The sequence below is a fragment of the Pinus tabuliformis genome, chromosome 4_1, assembly GCF_031772625.1.
Source record: "Pinus tabuliformis cultivar Carrire ecotype Pingquan chromosome 4_1, CPIR1, whole genome shotgun sequence".
Lineage (NCBI taxonomy): Eukaryota > Viridiplantae > Streptophyta > Pinopsida > Pinales > Pinaceae > Pinus > Pinus tabuliformis.
Genome location: NC_142303.1, coordinates 202,439,853 through 202,466,924, shown reverse-complemented (window position 1 = coordinate 202,466,924; position 27,072 = coordinate 202,439,853). Strand labels below are relative to the sequence as shown.

The 27,072-nt window shown below is 36.5% G+C and overlaps 1 protein-coding gene across 1 annotated transcript in view; it reads left to right on the top strand.

The window, feature by feature from the left end:
- The first annotated feature begins 17,069 nt into the window (after nt 1–17,069).
- The window catches only part of LOC149174922 (proteasome subunit alpha type-6), a 90,433-nt gene continuing 80,430 nt past the window's right edge, over nt 17,070–27,072 (top strand). The window contains exons 1-4 of the mRNA XM_089419456.1: nt 17,070–17,305; nt 17,559–17,653; nt 17,768–17,849; nt 18,539–18,635. Of these exons, the coding sequence (XP_089275582.1) occupies nt 17,230–17,305; nt 17,559–17,653; nt 17,768–17,849; nt 18,539–18,635 (350 nt within the window). The 5' untranslated portion in view covers nt 17,070–17,229. The remainder of the gene's footprint in view (nt 17,306–17,558; nt 17,654–17,767; nt 17,850–18,538; nt 18,636–27,072) is intronic.

Here is a 27,072-nt window from a genome sequence, read left to right as displayed (position 1 = left end):
AGACCATCACATCAGGTTTGCTTTCAGAATTTACAAAAGAATTGCTACGATTTTAGAATGGATTTTACAACGCCTCGTTTATATAGGCCGCAAAACTTTCACCCCTACTTCCCTATAGTATTAGCACAAATATATCTTCATTTTTTTATGCAAAAGTGCTTTAGTCTGTATTAGTGGAATTTTTTTTTTTAATGCGCGAGTGTGTTAGTCTGTTTGATAGTATTAATGTAAAACTTCCCATTTTTTTTAATGTGAAAGTGTGCTCTCACAAGCAGAAGCACTACTACAAAAATGACATTGAGATTATTTTTCTGTTTGATGGTCTTGGTGGCCATGGCTGCGACTCTTATGTTAGTTTATGCTGTATAGCTGGGCTCCGTGGCAGAATATTAATAGTCTTAAGAGTTATATATTTTCAGATGTCTAAGCAAAGATCCAATAAATAAATAAAGTCAACTCCACCATTTAATACTGCAGAGGATAAGCTTAAATCTGCGATTTCATTTTTGCAAAGATTGGTCATTGATGGTAAAGCATTATCACATTTAGTGGTGAATCAACCACTTTTGCTAACGACTTCAGAGGAAAAAGTTATTGAGTCATTTAAACAGGCTGAGAATCTTGGGTTTACGCAGGTATCAAAGCCTTTTTCAGCTGCAATACGTGCGTTTTTGGGAGCTGGAAAAGAAAAGTGGAACAAAAATTGTGTTGTTTGAACAATTTCGGTTTCTCGAAAGAACAAATTTCGAAATTATGTAGTCAAGACCCACAGATTCTGGAGCTTTCAGAGGAAAAATTGAGACGCAAAGTAGATTTTTTTTTGGTCAATTCTATGGCACTTCCATTGGTTAATGTTGTGAAATATCCAAATCTGTTTTCGTTCAACTTGGTGAAGAGGATAATTCCTCATTACAGAGTTATGGAGGCATGTAAGTCTATGCAAGTGCGTGTAAGTCTTGTAGACATTGCTCGCTTGACAGAAAACACTTTCTTGGAGAAATGCATTAATAAGAACGTTGAATCCTCATATCTGTGGGATATTTACAAGGGTGGAAAGCTGGAAAGTTGATCATTGATGAGGAGACAAGCAGTGACCGTGTCTCAATCAAAGGGATTCATGGAATTTCTGAAAGTTTGAGAGGATCTTCAAGATGAATTTTCCTCTGCATGAATTGATCAAATGTACATGATCATAAAGACTCAAACTCACTAAGCATAGTTGGACATATAAGACGCACATTACTACTGATACACTCAAACTCAAACCCACCGAGCATAGCTGGACATTTATCATGCACATTACTGACACTTGACTGACAACTGAATTTAATTTTCTGAATAACTCATAACTCATGCATGTGGGTAGTTATCTGCACAATTCCATGACACTTGACTGACAACTGAATTTAATTTTCTGAATAACTCAAACTAATAACTAATCTTAACTCGTGTAATTATCTCTATTGACATTCACAGTGATGAATTCTTCGTCGGGAAGGGGTCCATTCGTGCTGAGATTCATCTGCAACTCTGGATTCTGATCCGAACAATTTCGAAGATCCTTTCTATCAATAAATATGTATCCTTCTCCACACAAGTTAATATAGCTAGGAGCCGAGGTCTCGGGATCGAAACACGCGGCTGAAGGATAATTATCTGCAAACGAGCCATTGCAGCGGGAATCAAAACAAACGAGACCTGTCACAACAAAAATCACAGTGAAGAAGAAAATAGGATCAATTGGATTGATGAATGTCTGCATTCTGAAAGTCCTCATGGCCGGATCTGCTCTTCTGAATTTACTCGATGGTAGAAAAGCAAAAATTTATGAGGGGAATACGTTCGGTACATGATAAATTTAAGCAGCCTTGGCACTTTGTATACTCAAATGGAAATTTGAGTCCTGGAGAAAACTAAATCTAACCATATTTGAAGAATTCTCAATGTCATGTAGTGATCTAAATTTATGGGTAGCTTGTGTTCGGCTAACGTGGGAAGTGTGTGCCCACTTAAGATAACTTGTCGTACAAACATAAGCTTGTGCACTGTTTTAGTTGGAAGTTTATGTCCACTAAAGTTAATTCAATGCATGAATCAGTTTGTAGCTATAGATAGGTTGATTGTCTATTTAAGTAGTAGTAGTTATTTAGTTTGTTTTGTTGTTGTATGAAACTTTTGGTAATATTTTGATAAATTTTTGTAGGGATTTTCGTAAATCCAGGTTAAAGTTGCTAAATTTCAAAATTATGGGTGACCCAAAAGTTTTTAATGGTGCTGAATCCATTGCCAATTTCAAAAACATGATTTAAACATTACTTTTGCAAGTTTCTTGATTTTTTTTCTTCTTCTTCTATAGATGTTGAAATATTTTTATAATTATCCACAAAATTATAATGAGTTGTGTTGGAAATTGAGCATAGTTAGGATATCGGTCATAATAAATGATTGTGCATGGAAGACATATTGTGTTAGCTTGACTAATTATGTTGTACAACTATGGGATTCTCCATCTAACAGCCAGCTAAGAGCCTTGAAAGGTCACCACACACAATTTCAGGGTAGAGTGTAGTAGATATTTAACAAACTAGTCATGCATGCATGGGCCCATAGGTCTCAAGGGTTCAACTAAGATTTGATACCAAGTGTAGGGACCAACCCTATATATTTTTTTTTAAATACTAAAAATACAACCATAAGAAAATAGCATTGGGAACTCAAAAATTATTAAGCATTATATAAAACTTTCCTGAATTTCACTTCATTGAACATATCATCTAATTTACATGTTATTAACTAAACCATAATGAAGTCATACAAAAGAATATTATAACAACATAGGTACCGTTCACCAGGAGACAAGATTCAAACTTGACTTGCCGCTAATTGCCCTCCTTTGTTGGTCGCCTCCAAGTGTGAATGTCAACGTGCTTAATCTGAATGCAATGACCCACCGGTTGACCTCCCAGCCTACTCCTTGGGTACTCTCCTTCCCCGTGGACCCCCAAGATGCAATGGGGTTGTACACTAGAGGAATGTATTAGCTATTAGAGGAGAGCACTCATTGGCTCAAGAGTCCCCTCTCTAAAGTCCTCTACCTCACCAAATTCACAATAGCTCGTAGTCACTACTCTGGCATAGTCTCATCCATCCAACAATAGGGTAAAGAAAAGTCCCTTCTCCCATGGCCTGCCCCTTCTTTTATACGAGTCCTCACAGATGACACTTGGCATTTCATGCATAATTAATTATTTTTTGTAATCCAATAGTTTAATTGTTCATCCACCCATTTGTCATTCTCTCGTCAAGGATCTCCAAAATTATTTACTTAAATTTTAATTTAAAAATAATGTTTTTCCTCACCTCAACAAGATTCTTATTTCTTCTCCTAGGTGTCTCTTGATCCCTCTTTTACTACTTAATTTGTGTTCATTACTAAAGCCAATTGATGAATCAAGATTTGATCCCCTATCTATTCCCTAATTTAACTCAAGTTATCTCTTAGATGGATATTCTTATGTTCGTTGTTGCCACATGGAGGTTCTCTAAATTTCTTTAAGATTTAATTATTAATCTTATTTTAATTCATCGTCCTCTTCTCTTAATTAGGTTTAACTATTTTAGGATTAATATTTATCCTTACAATTATTTCCCTCTTTCCCCTTTTTACCTAATTAAATTACATTATTTACCTAATATTTTCCAACATGGGAAGGGTAGAGTTTTTAAGGTAAAATATTTTATTTCTTCCTATGATCCCCTTAACCCAAGTTTTATTCTTGATTTAATTACCTCGGTTCTAATCATCATTTACCACATGATGTGAATTTACATGGTTTTCATATCTTGATTATATTTATTAATTAATTTATTTATTTATTTTTAATGATTCCAAGGGTGTCAAGTTTGGTCGTGCCCTTCAAGAACCTCCCTTGAAGTTCCAAGGGTGTCATGCCTAACCGTTTATTTGTGATGCCAAGGGCGCCAAGTTGGTCGTGCCATTCAAGGAATTCCCTTGAAGTTCCAAGGGTGCCACGCCACTTGCCCTTCAAGCATTTAGTGGCTACGAGGGGAAAATATAGGTGCAACAGCAGAGACCACTATCATTTCTTATGTTGTGTGCTATAGTGAGACTAATAGTGTTGAGGATCAAGGAATCCGCCTTGATGCACGCCCCCCAGTAAAATCCTTCACGAGCAACCCAACTTTGGGACCTGTCCTCATGACATCGTGATCTTTAAAGCGAAGGTGTTTCAACCTTTCCAGACCAAATCATAGCGGGAGTGCTAGTGGGTGAGATCAGGGACACTATTCCACCCCTCCCATGCAATTCCATCCAATTGTACAACCCCATCACCCGTATGTGAGTCATTCGGCCAAGAAACTAATCTGTGCCTGCAACCACTAACATATCATTAGAATATAGATAAACATATATAGGAGGTTTCAAAATTGAATTAGAATTTCAAAGACAAAATATATATTTTCATCAAACTAGGTGTTGTCAACTCATCATATGCGAGTGCCTCTGGTGGTTTCCTGCCATACTCAATAATCATCAGTAACAAGGTTTCTCGTTGTTAGTCATTGTCATCATAGTATCATCAATATCACCTAGTCATTCGTATCATTGTTCATTGTGAACCAGAACTAATGCAAGTAGGTAACATAGGGGACACATCCATCATGGATATCATCATCATGACATCAATAGAAAACATACATATCCATCAAAGCTATCATCATCATGATATCAATAGAGAGCATACATATCCTTCACTGCCATCATCATCATAAATTCAACAGAGACCAAATATAACCAATTATGCTACAATCATCACAATATCAATAGAGAACATGCATAACCATTAATGCTACAATCATCAGATTACCAATAGATAACATACATAACCATTAAACCTATCTTCATCATAATATCAATGGAGAACATACGTAAACATCACAACCACTAATAACAGAGTCATGTGCCTGGATCCTCAACCTGAGTTCCTCAAAGAATAATGTGTGGGCCTTAGGGCTAAGTAAATGTTAATGTCATATTATTGTTAGTCAACTAGAGCGGGGCACTACAACGGTGATGAGTTAAGATACATTTGCAGATAGAAACCAAAGATGGTTATCATCACTACTAGTTTGACAATTAAGTTATGATAGGTTTTCCCAATGTTTTAATAAAAAAGAAGATTAGTTTTCATTCAGAAAATAAAATAAACTAAAATAATGAATAGGAAAAATTGAATATGATTAAGTACATGGTTTGTTGTCCCATTGCAAGAGCGTCGTGAGGTTACTATTTGTTACAAGATTACATCGACCACCACTGAGTTAGATAACAATGAGTTCATGCTTTCTTTTCTTGCTTTTATTGTACAATATATGTAACCTTCGAGTATATCAATCCATAGAGAATGAACAAGTTAGAGAAACTTCAATATTTTGGCTTGCAACATCCATATTATCTTTTAGTTGTGCCAACATTTCATTCTTCTCCGTAAATAATTGTTTTGCACCAGCTAACATATAAATCACAAGTGAAGTAACCACAAAAACAATAGCGAGTTGACCCTTTGGGACAATCAAATGGCTTTATTTTATGGCTTCCCTCCAAACATGAGGTGAAGGTGCCTAGAATTCAAGCTGACATACCACTACAAGTACAAATCTAGGTAAGTGTTAAAACAACTATCAAATTGTTGTTTAGTGGCAATCATATGTTGTACAAAGAAAACTCTATAATGATGGTGGTGTAGGTGGTGACCAAGTCTAATTAAAGAAGCATAAATCAAACATATTGCAACTTCGCCATACTATTCAATGATCTAACATTCTTCACACCACCTTGTTCTTTAAAACTGACTAGTTAATCACTAGAATGCCCCACCCAACATTCAACTTTGAAGAGGCATGGATATCCTTGCCAAGCATAGCTTAGTGGCTTGAGTCGAATGTTCAATGTAGATGCTTTATATGAAGAGCTCGGGGAATAGTGCCAAAATAAAATAACCAAAGTGTAGTGATCTAACATTGTAAGCTTCAGTGGCATTGTCTAATACAATTGAAATAAGTGAATTCTTTTGTAGTGTTTTGGCTCTAAAGAATAACTAAGTTGTTGTGGCCATAAAGTTAAAAAAAAAAAGGTGAGGCAATGGAGCATAAGGTTTTGAGTTTTTGGAAGTATACTGGAAAATGTTTACTTTCCACAATTTAAGTTTAGTGGTTAGTTATAGTTCGTAGGAAGAAATATCTTGTTGGGTGAAAGTTACTATCTTTGTTTTCTATAAGTTATCCAACAATTTGCATAATTGTATTTGATGTATTTGCTAGGAGCCAACCATAGATTTTATAGTACAAATTATGGTTCCAACACTTTTTTTTAGCTAATCCACCTTTACAAAGTCATAAAGTTAGAAAAGTTAGGAAGCTTATCAAAACCCAGTTAAAAAAAAAACTAGAGTCTCTCTACCACTTGCCCAAGAACACTTCAAATCTATCCACCAATAACATAGTAGATAAATAAAATTCAATAATTCAAAAAATAAATAATACACCCAGTCAAGAGTCAAAATCCAACACCCTGGTAATCACTAATGCTCACAATCAAAAAATTGAGCATCAGACCATCAAATGGGAAGATCTCAACTTTCCTGAAAGCTGGGTAGTAGATCTACCTCTGTTGTCCAAAGTTCAAAGTATCACGACTACTCAGATACAAGAAAGACCAGCTAAAGCTACTTTATCCTTCCCTAGAAGATCTACTTTGGATTGCAAAATAATACAAGAAGCTTGTCAAGCCACAAAAAACCATATAAACTTAGATCATATTTCATGTCGTCCATCTACTTCGAAATCTGTAAATACTCCATCTTTAAGCTGCTCACATGTTGATTTATTTGAACTTGCTCAGTTATTACATTTTTCCACTCTTAAAGTAAAATGTCTTGTTTGCCAAACAACAGTTTGCTTACAATCTCTTGCAGAGCTTGTTCTCCACAAAAACCATAATCCTAGGACTGGTGAAGCTCCTCCTACCACTTCTACAAATCTTGCCCAAATCCTACATGTGCAGGTATACCATTTCCTCATGATACTATCATGATGATACATGAGTTACCATCCCTTGAAAATGAATGTCCACGTCTTACTAAAATGTTTAGTAAGATGCGTCTTCCTGGAACTCAGCGATATGGTTTAGGATATCTTGAACAACTTGACAGTATACTTCCTTCGTCAAGATTCCAAAATTTTGTTCCTTCAGACTACAAAAAGCCATCAAAACCATAGATGTATAGATTTTTCTCTCTTATGGATGGATGACCAAAGAATAGAATTCATGCCAAATGGATGAAAAATATGCTAAATTGGGATCTGCATACTCACCTTGAGGTCCAAGAATTTGGTCTTAATACAACTGCTCAAAGAGAAAAATACACTTTCCCTACAATGGAAAAGCTTTATGGACAATAAAAACTCATCAATCTCCTTTTATACGTGGAGAAAATTAGGAGACCAAACAGAAGCACAAATGGCAGATGTAGAATCATCATCTACACAGAAACGTTCCTGGACAGCCTGTGATGGAAGCGAACTAGAAACTAGTAGTACTTTCCCTCCATTCAAGGGAATTGTGCTAGGAGAAGCAGTAAACACTACCAAAGCCATTCCTTTAGTGACAAAGATGACTCAGCCCTAGGGATAGATGGAAGGATACAGAAAGCCAATGAACAAATCAACTGGACAAACTCTGCAATTAAAGGGCTTGAAATGAATATGGCAAAAACCACTGAGCAAAAGGAATGCTTTGATACTATACAAGTTGCTGTAAATAATGTAAATAGGAACTTGAATGATATGAAATTTTCAGTTTTAGTTTTAAAAGGATTTGTGAAAGAATCTTCAACACAGATAAAAAAGATGGATAAAATAATGGATTCGGGACTCAAATCCACTCAAGATCTCATACGAGAACTTTTTAAACATTTTTACAAGCTCACTATAACTCCAAAAGATAAAAACATCCCCACTTCCATGTCGTTTAGCCTTCATGTGCCCATCCATCATGCAAATAAATCTATAGAGAAATTCCCTTTTCTATTCCCCAAAGAAATGCCCGAAGAATAAGTTGAGTCTCCTAAAAAGTCTATTTCTTCATTCCCAGAAGACATATCCAATGAAGAAAAACCTGACTCCTTGAGTCACCACCTTTTTCCCATCTATGAACCATTGTCCAGTCAATACACCAGATATCCAACTCCTGATCTCAGTGGAAAAGGAAAACTTCCTGAGACACATATTTTTCAGTCTAGCTCCTACAAAGAATGGAATATAGATTGAATGAGTGTTGGTCAAATCAAGCAAATGATTGATCAAATGTATATTGAACACAAACTGATGTATATGAGGGGAAAGTCTGAAGTTGAATCATGTAAAACCCTCATACAATGTTTCAACTTCAGACTTTCCCCTCATACACATCAGTTTGTATTCAGTATACATCTGATCAATCATTTGCCTGATTTGACCAGCACTTAGTCCATATATATTCCATTCTTTGTAGGAGCCAGACTGAAGCAGGGGCTTCCTCCAAAGGAGAAACTGAAGCTTGCAATGCAATTTCTATGTCTTCTGTGATGAATACACGAACTCTTACACAAACCTGTACACGAACCTTCGGATCTTCACACAATAACGCTATTCAACGACCTCTTGCCAACACGAACAAAATGTCCCTCGATCCTCGGCGAACCTCAGATGAACCTCTCCTCTCACAAAATATTTAAAATAGCATAACAAAACATAAAATCATGCAGAACAATTTGAAAAACTTCTCTCTTTTATTGATTTCCAAAGATGAATTACAATGCTAGAATATTTAGAGAATCTTCAATCAGAGATAGACTGCTTGGGCATTTACCAGACGATACACCTTATATTAATATGCGCTCCAAAGGCTACCTAACCCTTTGTAGACTCTGTCTTTGAACTTTTTGAAACAAACACAGACTCAAACTTAATGAGCTCAGCCACTTTAGGTTCTTACTAGGGTTGTTAGGCCCTGATACGTAGGCTTTTCAAACTCGACTCTAAAGAGACTTTCTTCGCGATGCAAGCAAATCGAACACAGACGTTCGTAGATGCAGAGCAGGAAGATTATCTCAGGCTTCAAACAACAAGATTCTCACTCTCAGACCCTCCAGCGCCGAATGCCCCAATGGGCCTTACTTCTCTCTTTTTATAGGATGAGAAGGGGACAAACATTAGACAATCGTACTGAGATTTTGAGATATGGATCAAATCACACCAAAAAAAACCAATCGTACTGAGATTCCGAGATGTGGATCAAATCACACCAAAAGTCAGAGAAGTGCTCCGAGTCTCAAAAGTCAGAATTATTCCAAATCCTACGAAAAAGATATTTACAATGTGGAGATTTTTTGTCGTAAAATCCCACGAAAATTGGTCACTATCAAAGTCAAGTGACAAGAAATTACTGTACATTGTGGATGCTTTTCACGAGGAGCCCATGAGAACCCTTGGAGTCTTTTAAGTTACGTTCCCAATGGATTTGTACCAGGGAATCAACCATTATTATGGTGGTATGCTCCACTAGTCTCCCATGCTTTTGTATAAATCCTTCAGACAATCATTGGTTTCCCGAGGATAACTTGATGGTTTACTTTGGTTAAGACTAACCAATGATGATGTCCTCTCATGAAGTAGCCTAATATGTGATCATCAGAAAAATTCTTTAGGTCTGCAATAGTCTTACAGGGAAGGTGAAAACACTCCATGCCATTACACTCCATGCACTCCTGGCAATCACTTTGAAAGTCTCTTTCAAAGTACCTTGGATCCATAGCAGTCTTATTTATCCCATACCATCTCCACCATTCCTGTAACCAAGTTGGTTGTAACAGTAACTGTGTAATGAAGACAGGTCCAAATTTTAATAATGTGTAGCATATTTTTTATTTTTCTTCTCTGCATAGGAGATCCCACCAGAGATCTTTATAGCCTTGGAAATTATAGACAGTGTTGTGAAATACAAGGTTCGGATCCTTTTGTGGCCACATTATTCTTGCAGGATGTTCAGGATATTTGGTTCTATTGATAGTATAATATTTATGGAATGTTTTGGTTCTATTGCTTCCTTCATTCCATGTCAGACTAATATCATGAAAACTTTCCCTTAATGATTCGTCTGTAAGATTTGAATACATCATTGAATTCTTATACACCATATCATGTATCCAAGTGTTGGACTTAGGGTAAATCTTTCTTTCTGGTGCAAGGTGTTGTAAGTCCTTATGAGGCTGTATATTTGCATCCATAACTTAGGTGTTTCTTAATTGCCAAGTGGGTTTCGATTTTTCCGCATAGATTGGCCACGAGGTGTTGTCTGGGATATTTCAAAGTTTTTCTTGCTATGTTGTAGGGTCCCATTCAGTGACAATAACCATTAGATGATTTTCTTTTTTTCAGATACTCCCGACTCAAGAAATCTGGTAGACAGTTTCTTTCTCCTTTTATATGCTCAACATCAAAATCAAATTTGCAAACAATGCTTGCCATCTAGCAAGCTTGGATTCACTAGACTTTTTAATGTTTTTTGTCAGAACTTTTTTGAGTGCAGAGGCATCAATTATGAGTAGAAAATTCTTGTGTACAAGGTGGAGATTGAACTTGTCAATACAATTCCAAGTCGCTTTGACTTCCTTTTCAATTGTTGAATAATTTTGTTCGGCCAAATTCCATGTTCGTGAGGTAAATTGTATGAATTGTTCTTCTCCATCTTTTATTTTCTTTAAAATTCCTCCTCATCCAATATAACTGGCTGACTTTCTACAATTTTTGGAAGATTTTCATCTGCAATATAGAGAATAGGTAAAGTTTTTACCTTGGCTTTTATTTTCTCGACTGCAGCAGTATCTTCAATCCATGGTACTGGTTCTTTTTTCAACCTCTGGTTCAGTAGGCTTCGGTCTGAAGCACACCCTTTATAGAAATTACTGACATAATTTAGGCATCCTAAGAATCTCTGTAGCCGCGTCTTAATTGTAAACTTATCAGGAAATTTGTCGACGAAATCTAATGCATGTTTATGTAATGTGATCTAACCATCGTCAATACTATGGCCGAGGAATTTGATGGTTGTTTGAAACAACTCCATTTTCTTCTTGCTTAGTAATAGACCATTATTCTTTATTATCTGTGAGAATTTTTGAACATGTTTAAAATGTTCTTCAATAGATTTTCAAAAAATGAGTACATCATCTATATACACAATAAGCCAATCAAAGTATGGCTTAAAAATCTGATCCACTATCTTCTAGAATTTGGATGGTGCATGCTTTAAGCCAAAAGGCATGACATTCCATTCATAGTGTCCAACAGGAATACTAAAAGTAGTTTTGAACCTATCTTCTTCTTGTATGGCAGCTTGCCAGAAACGAGATTACATGTCGAACTTGGAGAAGATTTTGGCACCTGCTATCCTACTTATCAAACTGCTTTTGTGGGGGATTGGATATGTGTCATTGACTAGGACAATATTCAGAGGTCTGTAATTTATAACCAAGCTGGGAACCCCTCTAATTTGTTCCGAGTGTTTGTTGACATAAAATCCATAACAGTTCGAGGGACTACTAGATTCTCTGATTAACCCTCTTTTTAAGAGATCTGCAATCTCTTTTTGACACAATACTTGATATTCTTTGTTCATAGGGATTGCCCAACTTTTGCAAGGCTTTCCTGCATAATCTTCTTTGAAGGGCAATTTGACTGTGTGTTGCTTCATGTGCCAGAAAGCATTTGGGTTTTTTAAACAACATTGTCTTTCAAGATATTCTTTTAGATCTGAAATCCCATGTTTCAATTTGAGGGATTGGAGTTGTTCTTTTATCCTTAAGGAATTTTTGAAATCTTTCATTTCTTCTATCTTTTGTGCTGTCAGACTTACTTCTTGCATGGTTTGGACCATTGTAGAGATCTTGGGCATTGAGATAAATGGCAGAGTAATAGTCTGCAAAAATCCTTTATGGTTGTGGACGGATATGAAATAACTAGCCTTACCATCTGGTAATCTGGTTGACCCATGTGGCTCAACAACAACTAGGAAAACATTTCCTAGGATACAATCTATGGGAATATTGCCAACTGCAAATTTTACATTCATACAGTAATTTGAGAAACAGATTGTGGCTTTAGGAACTTCATATTTGAATTCTGTGTTCCTACTCCAATAACTTGCTTGTGTGCAACTGTCCAAAATTTTGCAGGGATTAAATTTTTATTCAAGACATTAATATTTGCTCCCGAGTCTATTAATGTTCTCATTGTGAAGATTTCTCCTTGGATATCTATTTTTAACAACACATGATGTTGTTGATACTGTATGGTCATTATTTTCATATTCCAAAATCCCAAATTCTCATGCTGTTTCCCTTCGAAAATATCTACATTTTGATTTATCCAATAATCTCCTTTCTATGTTTCTTTTTCTTTTTCTATTTTTGAAAATTTTGTTTTGAGCTCAACAATTTCTTTCTTTAGATGATGAATTTCATGGATGACTTCCCCTAGGGTCAAGGATATGGGCTTTGTATGTTGTTGGTTTCTTTGAAAAGGCTTTGTATTCTTTTCATAAGAGGCATCCACAAACAAAGCTTTAGAGATGGTACCTTTTGAAGAACTACTAGTGCCTCTGTGCATGGCTTGCAGGAATGTTTCTAGGAGTTTTCTTTTAGTTCTCCTTCTGCAAGCATCTTCATGCTTGATAATACTCTAGATTCATCATCATCTATGGTATGTGCCATACACACCTTTTCTTTCTGTGTAGTTTTTTCATCTTGTTCTTCTGAATCAAAGTCTGATTTAGTTTCAGAGAGGCTGCAATGACATTCGTCAGTATCTATGCAATCACACTGTTGTATATGCATGTTTATATGTTCATCACTATAATATGGGTCTGAATTGCTAGACTCAATTGACTATGGTGAACTACAATAGTCTTGTTTCATCAAATGTACTTCTTCTTTGAATTGAACTAGTGGTCTTCTTACCTGTCTCTGAGTTCTTTTGAGGAATTGTTCTTGTGACTTCTTGCCTATGTTTGCTTTGGATTCTTTTCCCTCAGGACAATTATTTGTTGTATGCTCGCTTTCTCCACATAGCCAACAAGTGATCATTTGTTACCTCTGCGATTTGAGGTGAATATCCTTTGGCGCAAAATAATGTGTTGGGCATGGTCTTGTAATACCCTTTTCTGGGATGTTTTCTTGTTTTCTCAGGGAGGTTTCTGGTTGGCTGTTTTTGTCTTTTCTTCAAATTTTTTTTGATCTTTCTTTTCTATACAATAGGATCATCAATCGATAATCCATATTTGCTGCAGATAGACATACTGTCAGGTAGTCTATATAATTTATGTAGAGACTTATTTATCTTCATGCTAGTACATAAGCCTACCAATGCTTTTGTGATGTTACAATATATTTCTCTCCATGTATATGTCTCAAAAGATGTTTGGAACAATTCTTGCCTTTGGATATATTCTACAAATTTATATGGAAGTGCTGCTAAGTAGACTTGTTTCCATAAGGCGTTTTGGCTGTCTTTAACCTCATAAATTATTTGAGTCCTATCCTCGTGAAAGTCTTCATATTGTGACATTTTTCTACATTTTAGATTCATTAGAATCATTTCATGTTTATTTGCAATTTCAACAATTGCCCCACACCAGTGTTCAAGGACGAATGAGGTTAAAGCTCCTATCATGTTATTTTGGGGATCTCCATCCTCTTTATGGAATATATCTCCTTCTTCATTTTTGACTACTTATGCTTCCATTTTATTAATTAAAGCAGGAGAAGACTCTCCTTCCCACCATCTCTGTAAGGTGCCTGTGAAACATTGTATGAGGGTTTTACATGATTCAACTTTAGAATTTCCCCTCGTACACATTAATTTGTATTTAGTATACATCTGATCAATCATTTGCTTGATTTGACCATCACTTATTCCATCTATATTCCATTCTTTGTAGGAGCCAGACTGAAAAGTATGTGTCCCACGAAGTTTGCCTTGTCCACTGAGATCAGGAGCTAGATATCTAGTGTATTGATTGCATAATGGTTCATAGATGGGAAAAAAGATGGTGACTCGAGGAGTCAGGTTTTTCTTCTTTCGATATGTCTTCTAGGAATGAAGAAATAAACTTTTTAGGAGACTCAGCTTGTTCTTCGGGCATTTCTTTGGGGAAGAGAAGAGGGAATTTCTCTATATATTTCTTTGCATGTTGGATGGGCACATGATGGCTAAACAACATGGAAGTGGGGATGCTTTTATCTTTTGGAGTTATAGTGAGCTTGTCAAAATGCTCAAAAAGTTATCCTATGAGATCTTGAGTGGATTTGAGTTTCGAATCCATTCTTTTATCCATCTCTTTTATACGTGCTGAAGATTCTTTGAGAAATCCTTTCAAAACTGAAACTGAAAAATTCATATAATTCAAGTTCTTATTTACATTATTTACAACAACTTGTATAATATCAAAGTATTCCTTTTGTTTAGTGGTTTTTTCCATATTCATTTCAAGCCCTTTAATTGCAGAGTTTGTCCAGTTGATTTGTTCACTGGATTTCTGTATCCTTCCATCTATCCCTAGGGCCGAGTCATATGTTGACACTAAAGGAATGGATTTGGTAGTGTTTGTTGCTTCTCCTAGCACAATTGCCTTGAATGGAGGGAAAGTATTGCTAGTTTCTAGTTTGCTTCCATCACAGGCTGTCCAAGAATGGTTCTGTGTAGATGATGATTCTGCATCTGCCATTTGTACTTCTGTTTGGTCTCCTAATTTTCTCCACGTATAAAAGGAGATCCATGATTTTGTGATGTCCATAAAGCTTTTCCATTGCAGGGAAAGTGTATTTTTCTCTTGAGCAGTTGTACTAAGACTAAATTCTTGGGCCTCAGGGTGAGTATGCAGATCCTAAGTTAGCATATTTTTCATGAATCCTATTCTTTGGGCATCCATCTATAAGAGAGAAAAATTTATACATCTCTGGTTTTGATGACTTTTTGCAGTCTGAAGGAATAAAGTTTTGGAATCTTGATGAAGGAATTATACTGTCAAGTTGTTCAAGATATCCTAAACCATATCGCTGAGTTCCAGGAGGACACGTCTTACTAAACATTTCAATAAGACATGGATCTTCATTTTCAAGAGACGGTAACTCATGTATCATCATGATAGTATCATGAGGAAATGGTATATCTGCACATTTAGGATTTGGGCAGGAATTTGCAGAAGTGGTAGGAGGAGCTTCAATAGTCCTAGGATTATGGTTTTTGTGGAGAACAAGCTCTGCGAGAGATTGCAAGTAAACTATTGTTTGACAGACAAGACATTTTACTTCGAGAGTGTAAAAATGTAACAACTGAGCAAGTTCAAATAAATCAACATGTGAGCAGCTTAAAGGTAAAGTATTTACAGATGTCGAAGGAGATGACTGACATGTAATATGATATGAGTTTGTATGGTATTTTGTGGCTTGACAAGCTTCTTGTATTCTTTTGCAACCCAAAGTAGATCTTCTAGGGAAGGACAAAGTAGCTTTTGCTGGTCCTTCTTATATCTGAGCAGTCGTGATACTTTGAACTTTGGGCGACTGAGGTAGATCTACTACCTAGCTTTCAAGAAAGCTGAGATCTTCCCATTTGATGGTCTGATGCTCAATTTTTTGATTGTGAGCATTAGTGACTACCAGGGTGCTGGATTTTGATTCTTGACTGGGTGTATGCAAAATGACTGGGTATAATGTGTTGGTGTGCCTGCAACACCCTCTAGTATGAACTGCAATGATTGTCCTTTTTCTTTTATTATAAAACAATATAATAAATGCAAAAAGTTAGAAAAGCTAAGAAGCTCATCCAAAGCTTAGCAAAAGTTCAAAAAAAACTTGAGTTTCACTAGCAGTTGCACAAGAACACTTCAAATCTATCCATCAAACACATAATAGATAAATGAAATTCAATAATTCAAAATAATAATAATATATTTTGCTAATATAAAATAGTGTAATAAATGCAAATAATTATAACCAAAAAATTAATTAATACAAAGTCAACTATAAATCTAATGGACTAATAAAACACACATTCTTATACACTTTTTTTGGAGTATTTTATCATAATTTATAGATTATTATTATTATTACATTTTGGTAAATCAATGATAAGTTGAAGTTCTTATATGTTTTTTTGGGAGTATTTTATCATAATTTATTAATATTTTTTTTTTTTTGTTTTTAATTTTGGTGAATTAGTAATATGTTGGAGTAATACAGTCATTATACACTAGCTATATTACAATGGGTGCCTACTCTTCAAGCTTTATCACAGTGAGATAAACATGTCCCTTGGAATTGAACAAATTCACCACAATGATCACAGTGAGATAAACATGTCCTTGAAATTGAACTCTAATAGATAGGAAAGCAAACCATGTTTCAACCACTCAAACTTTTTTCATTTTTTGACCATCCAAAAAAAAACTTAGTTCCGAAAAAATCTTAATGTTCAAATTGAAAAATAATTTACTCATAAGTAAAATGCTATCACTAAATTACTCGAATTCAACTCAAAATTAAACATCTCTTATAGTAATTTATTTCTCCAAAAATAACTCCCACACTTAATTAAAATCTAATAAAAATATAACCTCTCAATTTCCTCACATAAAATTTAAACTTAAAATTTAATAAAAATATAACCTCTCAATTTGTTCTATGAAAAATAAACTTAAATTCTAATAAAAATTAAACCATAGACCGATCAAAACGAATCACATCTCATGGTAACTTAGTAACCTCTTAAATTTGTTTTTACGTATTATACCTAAACTATCAAATGAACTATCGAGTTTACACTGATCCTAGTCAGCGCACCAGGTGCTTGTGACTACATCCTGGGAGCATAAACAAATCCTACGTGGCATTTAAGGGACCTATATAATAATTAGCCCCAGTAACCCACCCAGCCGTCGGTCCCCTCTTCAAAAGCAGGTGACCGTAACTCTTTCGGTCCGCTGACATTCTACTTTAGCTTTAACTTTGGCGTAGGGAAGAAGAAAACAAAAGCCCTTGCTCTCGACACTGCATTTTTTCTGCACTTAGGGTTTGAGATCTGAACTACGAGGATTTACCTGATATTTTCAGAATGAGTCGCGGTACCGGAGCTGGATACGATCGTCACATCACAATATTTTCACCAGAAGGTCGACTTTACCAAGTCGGTGAGTTCATTTTTTCATTCGATTGATTAAATTAAGGTTCGAGGTTGTGTTAATTATGAATGATCGAGTGATTCAATCCATTACTGATTTCACAGCAAATATATGGTACGGGTTTTCATTTTCCGTCACATTTATTGTTTTTCGTTTCTGGTAACAAATGTGGAATGATCCTCGTCCTGTTTGTTTCGTAGTTTTGTGGGTTTTAAAGCAGTGAAGTTTGAAGGCGATATTGATTTTATTACTCTGGTTTCAGAATATGCTTTCAAAGCAGTGAAGGCCGCGGGAATCACATCCATAGGTGTGCGCGGGAAGGATTCGATTTGCGTCGTTACACAGAAAAAAGTGCCAGTATGTTATGGACATGTTCTGGGCAGTAGAAGCAACGACACTATCATAATTTTGCTTTTTATCGTTGTTAATTACTACACTTTGAGGGGTTAATGTTTTGTATGTCGTTTGCAGGACAAATTACTTGATCAGACTAGTGTGACCCATCTTTTTCCAATTACAAAATTCATTGGTTTATTAGCAACTGGCATGACTGGTACGATTCTCCGACTTGCCTTCCTGCTTATCTTTGCCCCGGCATTGTGCCAGCTATAGTTGCCACTGCTGTTTATTTTAAATTCGAATTCGGAAACTGTGGCAGATAAACCTATATAGTTATTAAATGAAGCAAAGTTTTAGTGAATCTATGTTACTCCTAAATGTTTGTGGAGTAGGTTAGGGTTGCTTGTTAAAAAATTTGGTTGAGTTACCTTGCTGCACTTTATAAAGTGATGTTTCTCTATTCAATAGCTGCAAGAAGAAGTAAAATTCAGCACGTCTTTCTTATTGTTTCAATAATGTTATTTTATATTATAATGTAGCAATAATGGTACCAGATGAAGCCACTTAGGCAATATTAATTCTACTTTCAGTAATTCTATGTTAGAGTAGATTTCAACAAATGAGGGCAACAGATGAAGCCAGGCTATATGTGGGATTTAGTGTCTGTGAAGATATCAAAGTAAAATCTCATCCGACGGATGAGAGATCTCACCATTTAGTTTGGCATGCTTTGAATGATGAATGATGCTCTGGTTCAACATGATGAATGATATTTAATTTAAACTCCAAATACCATATTCATAACAAGGAAACATGTGTAATCTGAAGGTTTTCAAAGGATTTTCAGACATAGGTCTATGTAAAGGGGACTATTCAAAATCAGATGGTTTTCCTTCTTTGCAGCTGATGCAAGGTCATTAGTTCAGCATGCACGGAATGAGGCAGCAGAGTTCCGTTTCAAATGGGGTTATGAAATGCCTGTAGACGTGCTAGCTAGAAGGTATGGCTTTTTATTTAATTGATTTAGCCAGATTTTTGTTCCATTTTAATTTTTGTGTTGAATATTCCTTTACCTTGTTCTCGCACTAGGAAACAATCTCCGATGCCATTTAAGCAATATGCTGTGACTCCTTAATATATCTTGCTTGAAACTTTACAGTATATACACACATTGTAAATCTCCCAAAAACATTCAATATTAGCTAGAGTTTGTTATCAAGTAAATGCCAGCAATATTCACTGTAATATTCATATCATCGATATGCCATGGTTACCTTTTAGGCATGTAACAGATCCAAGGGTTGTTACAAGCTATTATTTTCTGTTATTGATGCGGCGGCCATAGCCTGTAAAAGGACAAACATGTTTTGACAAAGAAATTTATATCTTTGACAATGAGTATTGACAAAGGGAGAGGGGGACAATGGTATAACCAGTCTGAAATTTTGTATGCATGCAATCTCCAGACTTGTGGCTTTGTTATTAAAGTGCATTTACAGTATATACGCACATAGTAAATCCATAAAAAATCTCAATATTAGCTAGAGTGGTTATCAAGAAAATGCCAATAATATTCACCTTGTAACATTCATATCATCGATATACCATGATTACCTTTTAGGCATGTAACAGATCCAAGGGTTGTTATAAGCTACTATTGCTGTTATAGTTGGGGCCATAGCCTGTAGACGTGTTAGCTAGAACTTTTAATGTTTTAGTACCATGGTCACTTTTTCCTCATAAAGCCACTTTAGGAATATAAAATGTACTTAGTACATTTTTCACATAAAGTGACTTTTAAATCACGCGACTTTAATAACTTAGAATACCTAGTACATCTCCACATAAAAAGTACATTAGCCCCCTCGATATTAAGAAACCCATAATATCCCTTAGACAAAAGGTAATTTATGTGTCTCCCTAGGCCAAAAGGAGAAATGTTTAGGAAACACCTCGTTGGTACCATTTTCAACACTCCCACTATCCGAGGAAGGTGTTTCTCACCACTCACATCTTGTCTTTGAAGAATACATGCTTGCCCCTTGGCAATGACTTGGTGAGAATGTCTGCTACTTGTTCATTAGTGAATATATACTCAAGCTTCATAGCTCCCCTCTAAACCCAGTCTCTGATGAAGTGGTATCTGATCTCAATATGCTTTGACTAGTCATGAAATATTGGATTCTCAAAGAGTTTAATACAACTATGATTATCACAATATATCATAGTTGGTCTCAACCTCTAACCAAATAAACCAAATAGCATCTTGCGAAGCCGTAATGCCTCACAAATTGCTTGACTAACTGCCATGTACTCTGTGTTTGTGCTACTCAATTCCACTGATGTCTTTTTCCTGCTGAACCATGACACAACTACTGAGCCCAATGAGAAACAACACCTTGAAGTACTCTTCTTGTCACTAGCACTGCCAACCATAGTAATCAAAACTGGACCGGTCCACCTATCAAATAGGGTTTCAAACGGAACCGGTCAAATTAGGGTCGGTCAGATCTTAATGAACCAGTCTTTAAAAAAATACATGAAATAATTATTTTTTAATGAAAAAACTATTTTTAAGATTTCAAACCAATAGAGACAAAATATGCAAAGTTTTCTCATCTATATACCATGTAAAGGTGAATATATCAAAATGGCACTGAGTGCAATACATATCAACAACAAAATACATAATCAATGAGGCTCTAAATGGCCTCTAGAGTCCAAAAACAATGCTACAAGCTATGGGGCCACTGGCCTACTACAAATTCTACATATTAGTGATCAACATGATCACAACTCATCACGTTCAAACTCATCACCACTAGTAGACATGGGATCATCAACATGAGCTACATAAATAATCTGGCTCTGAGTTTGAGGACTCCTAGCTACATAAATAATCTGGCTCTGAGTTTGAGGACTCCTAAAACTCCTGTGCAACCTTAGGAGTAGTGGCAGCAGTAGCAACAAAACTAGACATCAAAACTACAAATCACTAATTAACATGATCACTCATGAAACTCATCATTGATTCAACGTTACTAGAAATGGGATCATCAACAAGAGATACATAAACATCATCTAGCTCAAAGGCTTCAAACTTGGATTGCTCAACCTTATAATATGATAGAATTTGAAAAAGTTTAACATGTCTAACCATTGATTTTGGTTTGAGTGAAGGGTGTTGAGAAATTTAGGGCATTTGCATTAGGTGATTTCTCTTTTATTAATGTTTGCTTGTGAATGCTTTTTACTTGTTAGATTAGAATCTTCTTCATGTAAGATTATTAGTGTTTTTCTTCATCAAACAATAATGCATGAACATAAATACATAAAAAACACATCATGTAGGCTATAAGCCAGGGCCAAAACCTCTCACAAGTAAGAAACTTCTTTTTAGGCTCTCTCTTAACTAGGGACCTACAACAACTCCTCATGTGGAACAACTAGCTGCCTGAAGAACTCCTTTATCCTTCGATGTCATAAATTTCTTTTGTCATGGAGTCTTCATCTTTCGAGGACTTCTTCATAGGGCACAAACCATCTATCACTTTCATCCATGAGTTAGTCTTGTCTTCATTTCATCGTAAAGTGATCCATCAATTTTCCATCTGGCTTTGCTTTATGTAATTATGCTTTCATGCCATATTTTCTAGAAGGATATTACATCCTTCAATATGGTCCTCTTGGTAGTCCTACATAAGCCCATCCAGATATTAGTTCAAAACATAAGAAATGAACACTTAAATCATAATTACTTTCGTGATGGTCTTTCTTCATGGCATCTTCCTATAGGTATTAGCATCCTGCATGTAGATTGATACATCTCTCAAAGACATACATTGTCAAGGGTCTCCATCTTTTTCCTGACTCTAATTAGAGTCTTCATAGATTTCTGGGAGATATTCTAGTCAACTCTTCTTGGTCTCGGATGTTGAATGCCTTCTACCTTTGTTGCATATTTTACGATCTCTTCCATATATTTCATACCCAAGAGCTTCCAATCAGAGTTCCTTAATTGTAGTCAACCACCTCATCCTCCATATGAGGACATATTATGTATTTCATCTAGTGTGACTTATGCCTTCCTGCATCCTTTCAGAGGAGGAGATCCTTTTCTTTTGATCATGCTTCTCAAGATAGAAGTAGTGATCCATGTTACATGCAACCATACAACATGACATTATAATATTAAATACAAGCATACATACCCATTTACCTTTAGGTCATCTAGGCTTCTTTCAGTAGCTTCCTTGATTGAAAAGATCTTCAATCCCTTGATTTGCTTCATCTCTCATGTCATCATACCATCATCCCATGAACTCCACAAGTTGGAGTTCTTGATGAAACACTTGCTTCCTCTCTAGATTGGTGAATCCCCCAATGAGGATTCCATCTTGCATATCCTTATTCAACAGATGTTTCGCTTTTTAATTGATGTATGATGAGACTTGTCCTGGATGACTTCTTCCTTTGATCTTTCAATGAGGTCGCCAAGAGCTATATCCTTCAAAGTTGACTATCAGACATCCTTCATGTTTCCTATGGTGATGTCACGAGCTCTTGTTCCTAATGCTTCCATTATGCCACAATGCATCTTATTATTTATTATAGCCATATCTAATATGTTAAAGTTGGCAACTAGGGCCAAAATCCATGTGGGTCATCTTGTTTATGGCAAATGATATTTTTCTTGGATCCCTCTCATCGAGAGGTGTAGGATTGATCTAAAGATCATCCAATTCCGATAAGTATTCATGGAGTTATGAATTTATTTGTGTTATGAGACAATTCGTCAAGGTTGGCCAACAACTAAATAACACCCACATGTGCTCAACGTTTTAGTATAAAAATAGGTGGCTTGCTAGTCATTTGTACACACTCTTCTTGTGATCTCTTCCTTTGCACTTGTCTTTGGGTTCTGGTGGGAGGATAGATCTTAAGAGATATGATGCCCTAAGAAGAGCTGCCCTAGATGCTGCCATGGGGAAGAAGGATCTATGCAGCTCCTAGAAGATGATGCCCTAGCTCTATGTGCCCTAGATCTAGGACATTGTCATGGTGAAGCTGCCTAAGACAAAGTCATGTTGAAGCTACCCAGGTGACAAGTAGATTTGGAGCGCTGTTCGAGGACTGTTGAGAGGAGTTTAGGGTTGCCCAAGTGCCCTAACCAGAACAGTTAGGAACAACAAAGTGACAAGCAGATTTGGAGGGTTGTTCAAGGACTATTAAGAGGAGTTTAGGGCTGCCCAAGTGCCCTAACCAGAACAGTTAGGAACAACAAAGTGACAAGCAGATTTGGAGTGGTGTTAGAGGTGCATTGGGTCAAGGATATTGACCAAATTTGGATCAGATTCGGAGTAGCCTGTGGGAGCCATGTGTTGGGTTAACATGGAGTGTTGAATACCCCAAAGGAGTGCAACATGATGTGATGGATGCAGCAATATTGTATATTGCAGCAACATGGTGTTGTAAGGTGCATGGAACAACATGTTTAGATGCAGCAGTTGGACAACAACAAGCAATGCAAGGGACAACAAGCTAATACATAAGACAACTGCAAGCATATTGAAACATGGGATAATTGCAAGCATGGTGAAGCATGGACAACATCAAGAAGCTTGGGATAGCTGCAAGCATGGTGAAGCATGGACAACAACAAGAAGCATGGACAACAACAACATGGTAAAGTAAGGACAGCAACAAGCACAGTGCTGCAAGTACATTGGGACAACAGTATAGTACTTGGTGTAGCAAGGACACAAAGCAGCAATGGTGCAGCAAGGACACAAAGCAGCAATGGTGCAGCAAGCACATGGGTGACAACATGGTGCAGCCATGGCACTAGGTACATTAGTGATAAACACTGGGACAACAGTAGCATGAGGTCCAACATTGTGATGATGGGTGCAACATGGTGTAGCACGGTGAGGTGCAACATGATGACAAGATGTAGCACAATGATAGGTGAAGTAGTCACCTTAGAGAATCAGTTGAAGCAGCATGTCTTCAACTGATCTCACGTATCATCTTCCTAAAGATGATCTATGCTCTTATCTAGATAAGTCAAAGTGTTGACTTCTGTTGTAAATGTACTATCTCTCTCTCTCCGCTGAACTATTGAAGAACATATAAGATGAATTGATCAAGGGTTTCCCCACATTGGGGTTTGTCCTTGGCTAGTGCCACATCATGTGTCCTCTTGTTTTGGCTTGTCTTTTGCAATTTATATTTATGTTCTATCTGCAGTCTACTTTAATGCTGATGTGATTGCTAATCTGGAAAAGACATTGAGTTAACTGTGAAAATTGAAATAAATTGCTTTAGCATAGAACATACCTAAAATTAACATGGTATCAGAGCTGAGGTGAAGACAAAGCCCAAGCAAGAGTGAAAGAGAAATCACCGAAGACAGTTGGGAAAGGACAAAAGGATAAATGGTTCATCCCTCTTCTAATTCACCAAGGGTGAAGTCGAAGCAGAGAATATTATCAGAATGGCGCAGCGAAAGTTTCTGATGGCCTACCTAAAGATCACTTCAATGGGGAGTCTGAATCTAAGGAAAGGCACATGCCATTATGCGAAGGAGTGTCCGAATGGTAAGGACACATCACCGATGATGATAACAATCACTCCAGGGACATCTTCAATGCTCAGAAGAATGACAGTGCAGGTCATCAAGGAATGGCTAACTCTTCAAGAAAGCAAGGAACCCCAGGTATGAAGAATAAAATGTTGTTTCTAATAAGATAAAGAAGTGTTATCTTGTATTGGCCCTCTCCTTCAGATTCTTTTAGAATCTGGCTTATTGATTGTAGTGCTTCAAGGCACTCCATCAGATAGAAGGGTGCTCTCTCTCTAATTTGGTAGAGATGAAAACATTCGTGGGATTATACTCGGAGCTGATGCCACCTATCCCGGAAAAGGTGTTACCCCTCAATTGAATGAGGGTAACTCGATTCATTTACAGAATCTCTTTTATGTACCTGATCCCAAGAAGAACTTGTTGTCCATTTCGGCGATGGAAGTCAAAGGTTGCACGGTGGCATTCATCGATGGAAAGGTACGTGTTTGAAAATAGAATTTTCAAAGATGCTTTTACTCATGGGTTCAGGGTTGGCAATTTGTATCAAGTTGCAGGAAGTCCATTGGGGACCATGTCAGTTGACACATAGCACCGGAGGTCTATGAGTCAGATGATGATAGGGATGCCTGAATTCAAAAGGAGCATGAAGGTACATGTCTGAGATGTACCGAAGGAAAATCTTACAAGGGGACCATTCCCCTCATGTAGCAGGTCCACAGGTTTGGAACAACCCGAGAAGGTTTGAGATTCATGATCGGGAATCTCATGTGTGCAGGTGGAAGAAAGCCCTCTATGGCTTGAAGCAAATCACCTCGGGTTTGATATGAGAGGATTGATAGCTGTCAAATGAAGTTGAAGAATGAAGCCGATCCAAACCATTGTTTGAAGGTTGTGGATGATGGACCTCTCATACCGGCACCTTCTGAGAACGACCTATTTTTGATAGATGCAGACCCTCTCACTTGCAGAAGTAAGAGGGAGTTGGATTCTGGATGTGGAATGGTAAACTGCAAGGCCATGACTACCTCGAGGATCTTAGCTTTTAGAAGTTATATGGTGGTGATGCTAGACCAGATTTGGGAAATGCCTTTGAGTTTCATAAACTCATTTACATTGATGTTCTTGGTGAACTTCTGTCCGGATATATGTTTTGCAGTTAGCATGGTGAGCTCGTATTTGGTTGAGCCTCGTTGGATTGGTGCCAAGAATCTTCTAAGATATCTTGGGGGCACAATCTCTCATGGATTGAGATACATTGCCGGAAAAATGAAGCTGCATGATTACGCTGACTGGGCAAGCAGTGTGGAGGATCATTAGGGCACTTTTCAGTGCTGGTTCTTTTTGGGTTTTGCTTCGATATCATGGATGAGCAGGAAGCAAAAGTTGGTTGATATAAGCACCGCCGAGACTAAATACATAGCCACGAATACATAGCACAGACAGAATCGCAAAGATCCTAAAGAAACATAATATTCCTTCTTCCTTCAGACCCCTTCGCATTATTCGAAGTTCTCTTCGATCGGTCAAGGATCCTGTTGACCCCAAGGACGTGAAGGGAGTTTATATTATTCCTTGTTCCTGTGGGACTCCTTACATTGGAGAGACTGGTCGATCCATAAATTAGAGGATTTGTGAACATGCTGCGGACATCAAGCATGGGAGGTCACGCTCCTCAGCCTTGGCAGAACATGCTGAAAAGACCAATCATCACATTTGTATAGAAGAGGCTGAAGTCATAGCTAGGGTTGACCATTTTCATCATCGTAAATTCAGAGAGGCCTTGGAAATTGAAAAAAGGTCCGTTAACCTTAGCAAAGACGATGGTTGGAGCATCAACAGGGCTGGATCCCTGCCCCGATCTCTTAAAATTATTTATATAGCTTTATTAGTATATCTTTTATTATTATTATTATTATATTAAATTAAATAATATCTTTATCATAATGATGAAATTAAATAATATCTATATTATAATTTTATTTAATAAAATCCAATAAATAAATAAATAAATAAATAATAATAATAATAATAATTTATTTATTTATTTATATTTATATTTTTTGAACTTAAATTGATAAATAAATAATATATATATATATATATATATATATATAAATAATAATTAATTTATTAATTTGTTTTTTACAATTATTATTTATTTATAATAATAATAATAATATTAAATAAATAATAATAATAATATTAATAATAATTAAAACAATTTAACTAGAAAAAACAATAATAAAATAGAAATTTAAGTATATTTTTTCAAACTAGCAGTTTTTTCTAACGGCTAGTTAGTTGCTCTCTTCATCTATTTATTTCATTGCTTAGATCTGATTCATCATATTGTCTTGAAGATGAACCACACTGGATGGTTCGAAACGCGTCGACAAAATTTCTCCTATGTGATTGTTTCCGAAAGAATTTGTTATTATTAATATGGATCACAGAAGTCTAAACTCAGAGAGTATGATCTCATATGAAGTTGCCTGGTTGTGGAAGCTCTTCAATGAGCTATTTGTACACATGATGAATACCACCATATCCTCTCTGACAACCAGGGGCGATTCGATTATTGAGGAATCCTGTAATCGATGATTGCTCCAACAAATAGACATCAGATGCTACCTTATTTGGGATATGGTAAGTCGATGAGCGAGGAGGCTCCATCACATTGAGACTGATGTACACGTTGCAGATATTTGGTCAAAGCCCCGGGGAAAGGTCAAATCTGTGACTTTCCCGAACGACTTGGAGTTGTTGAGAGACCTTCATATAAGGGTCCTGCATGTTGCATGCATTGAGCTTTGGGAGCTCTGGGGGGCTTGGGGTACTTACTGGAGCAACA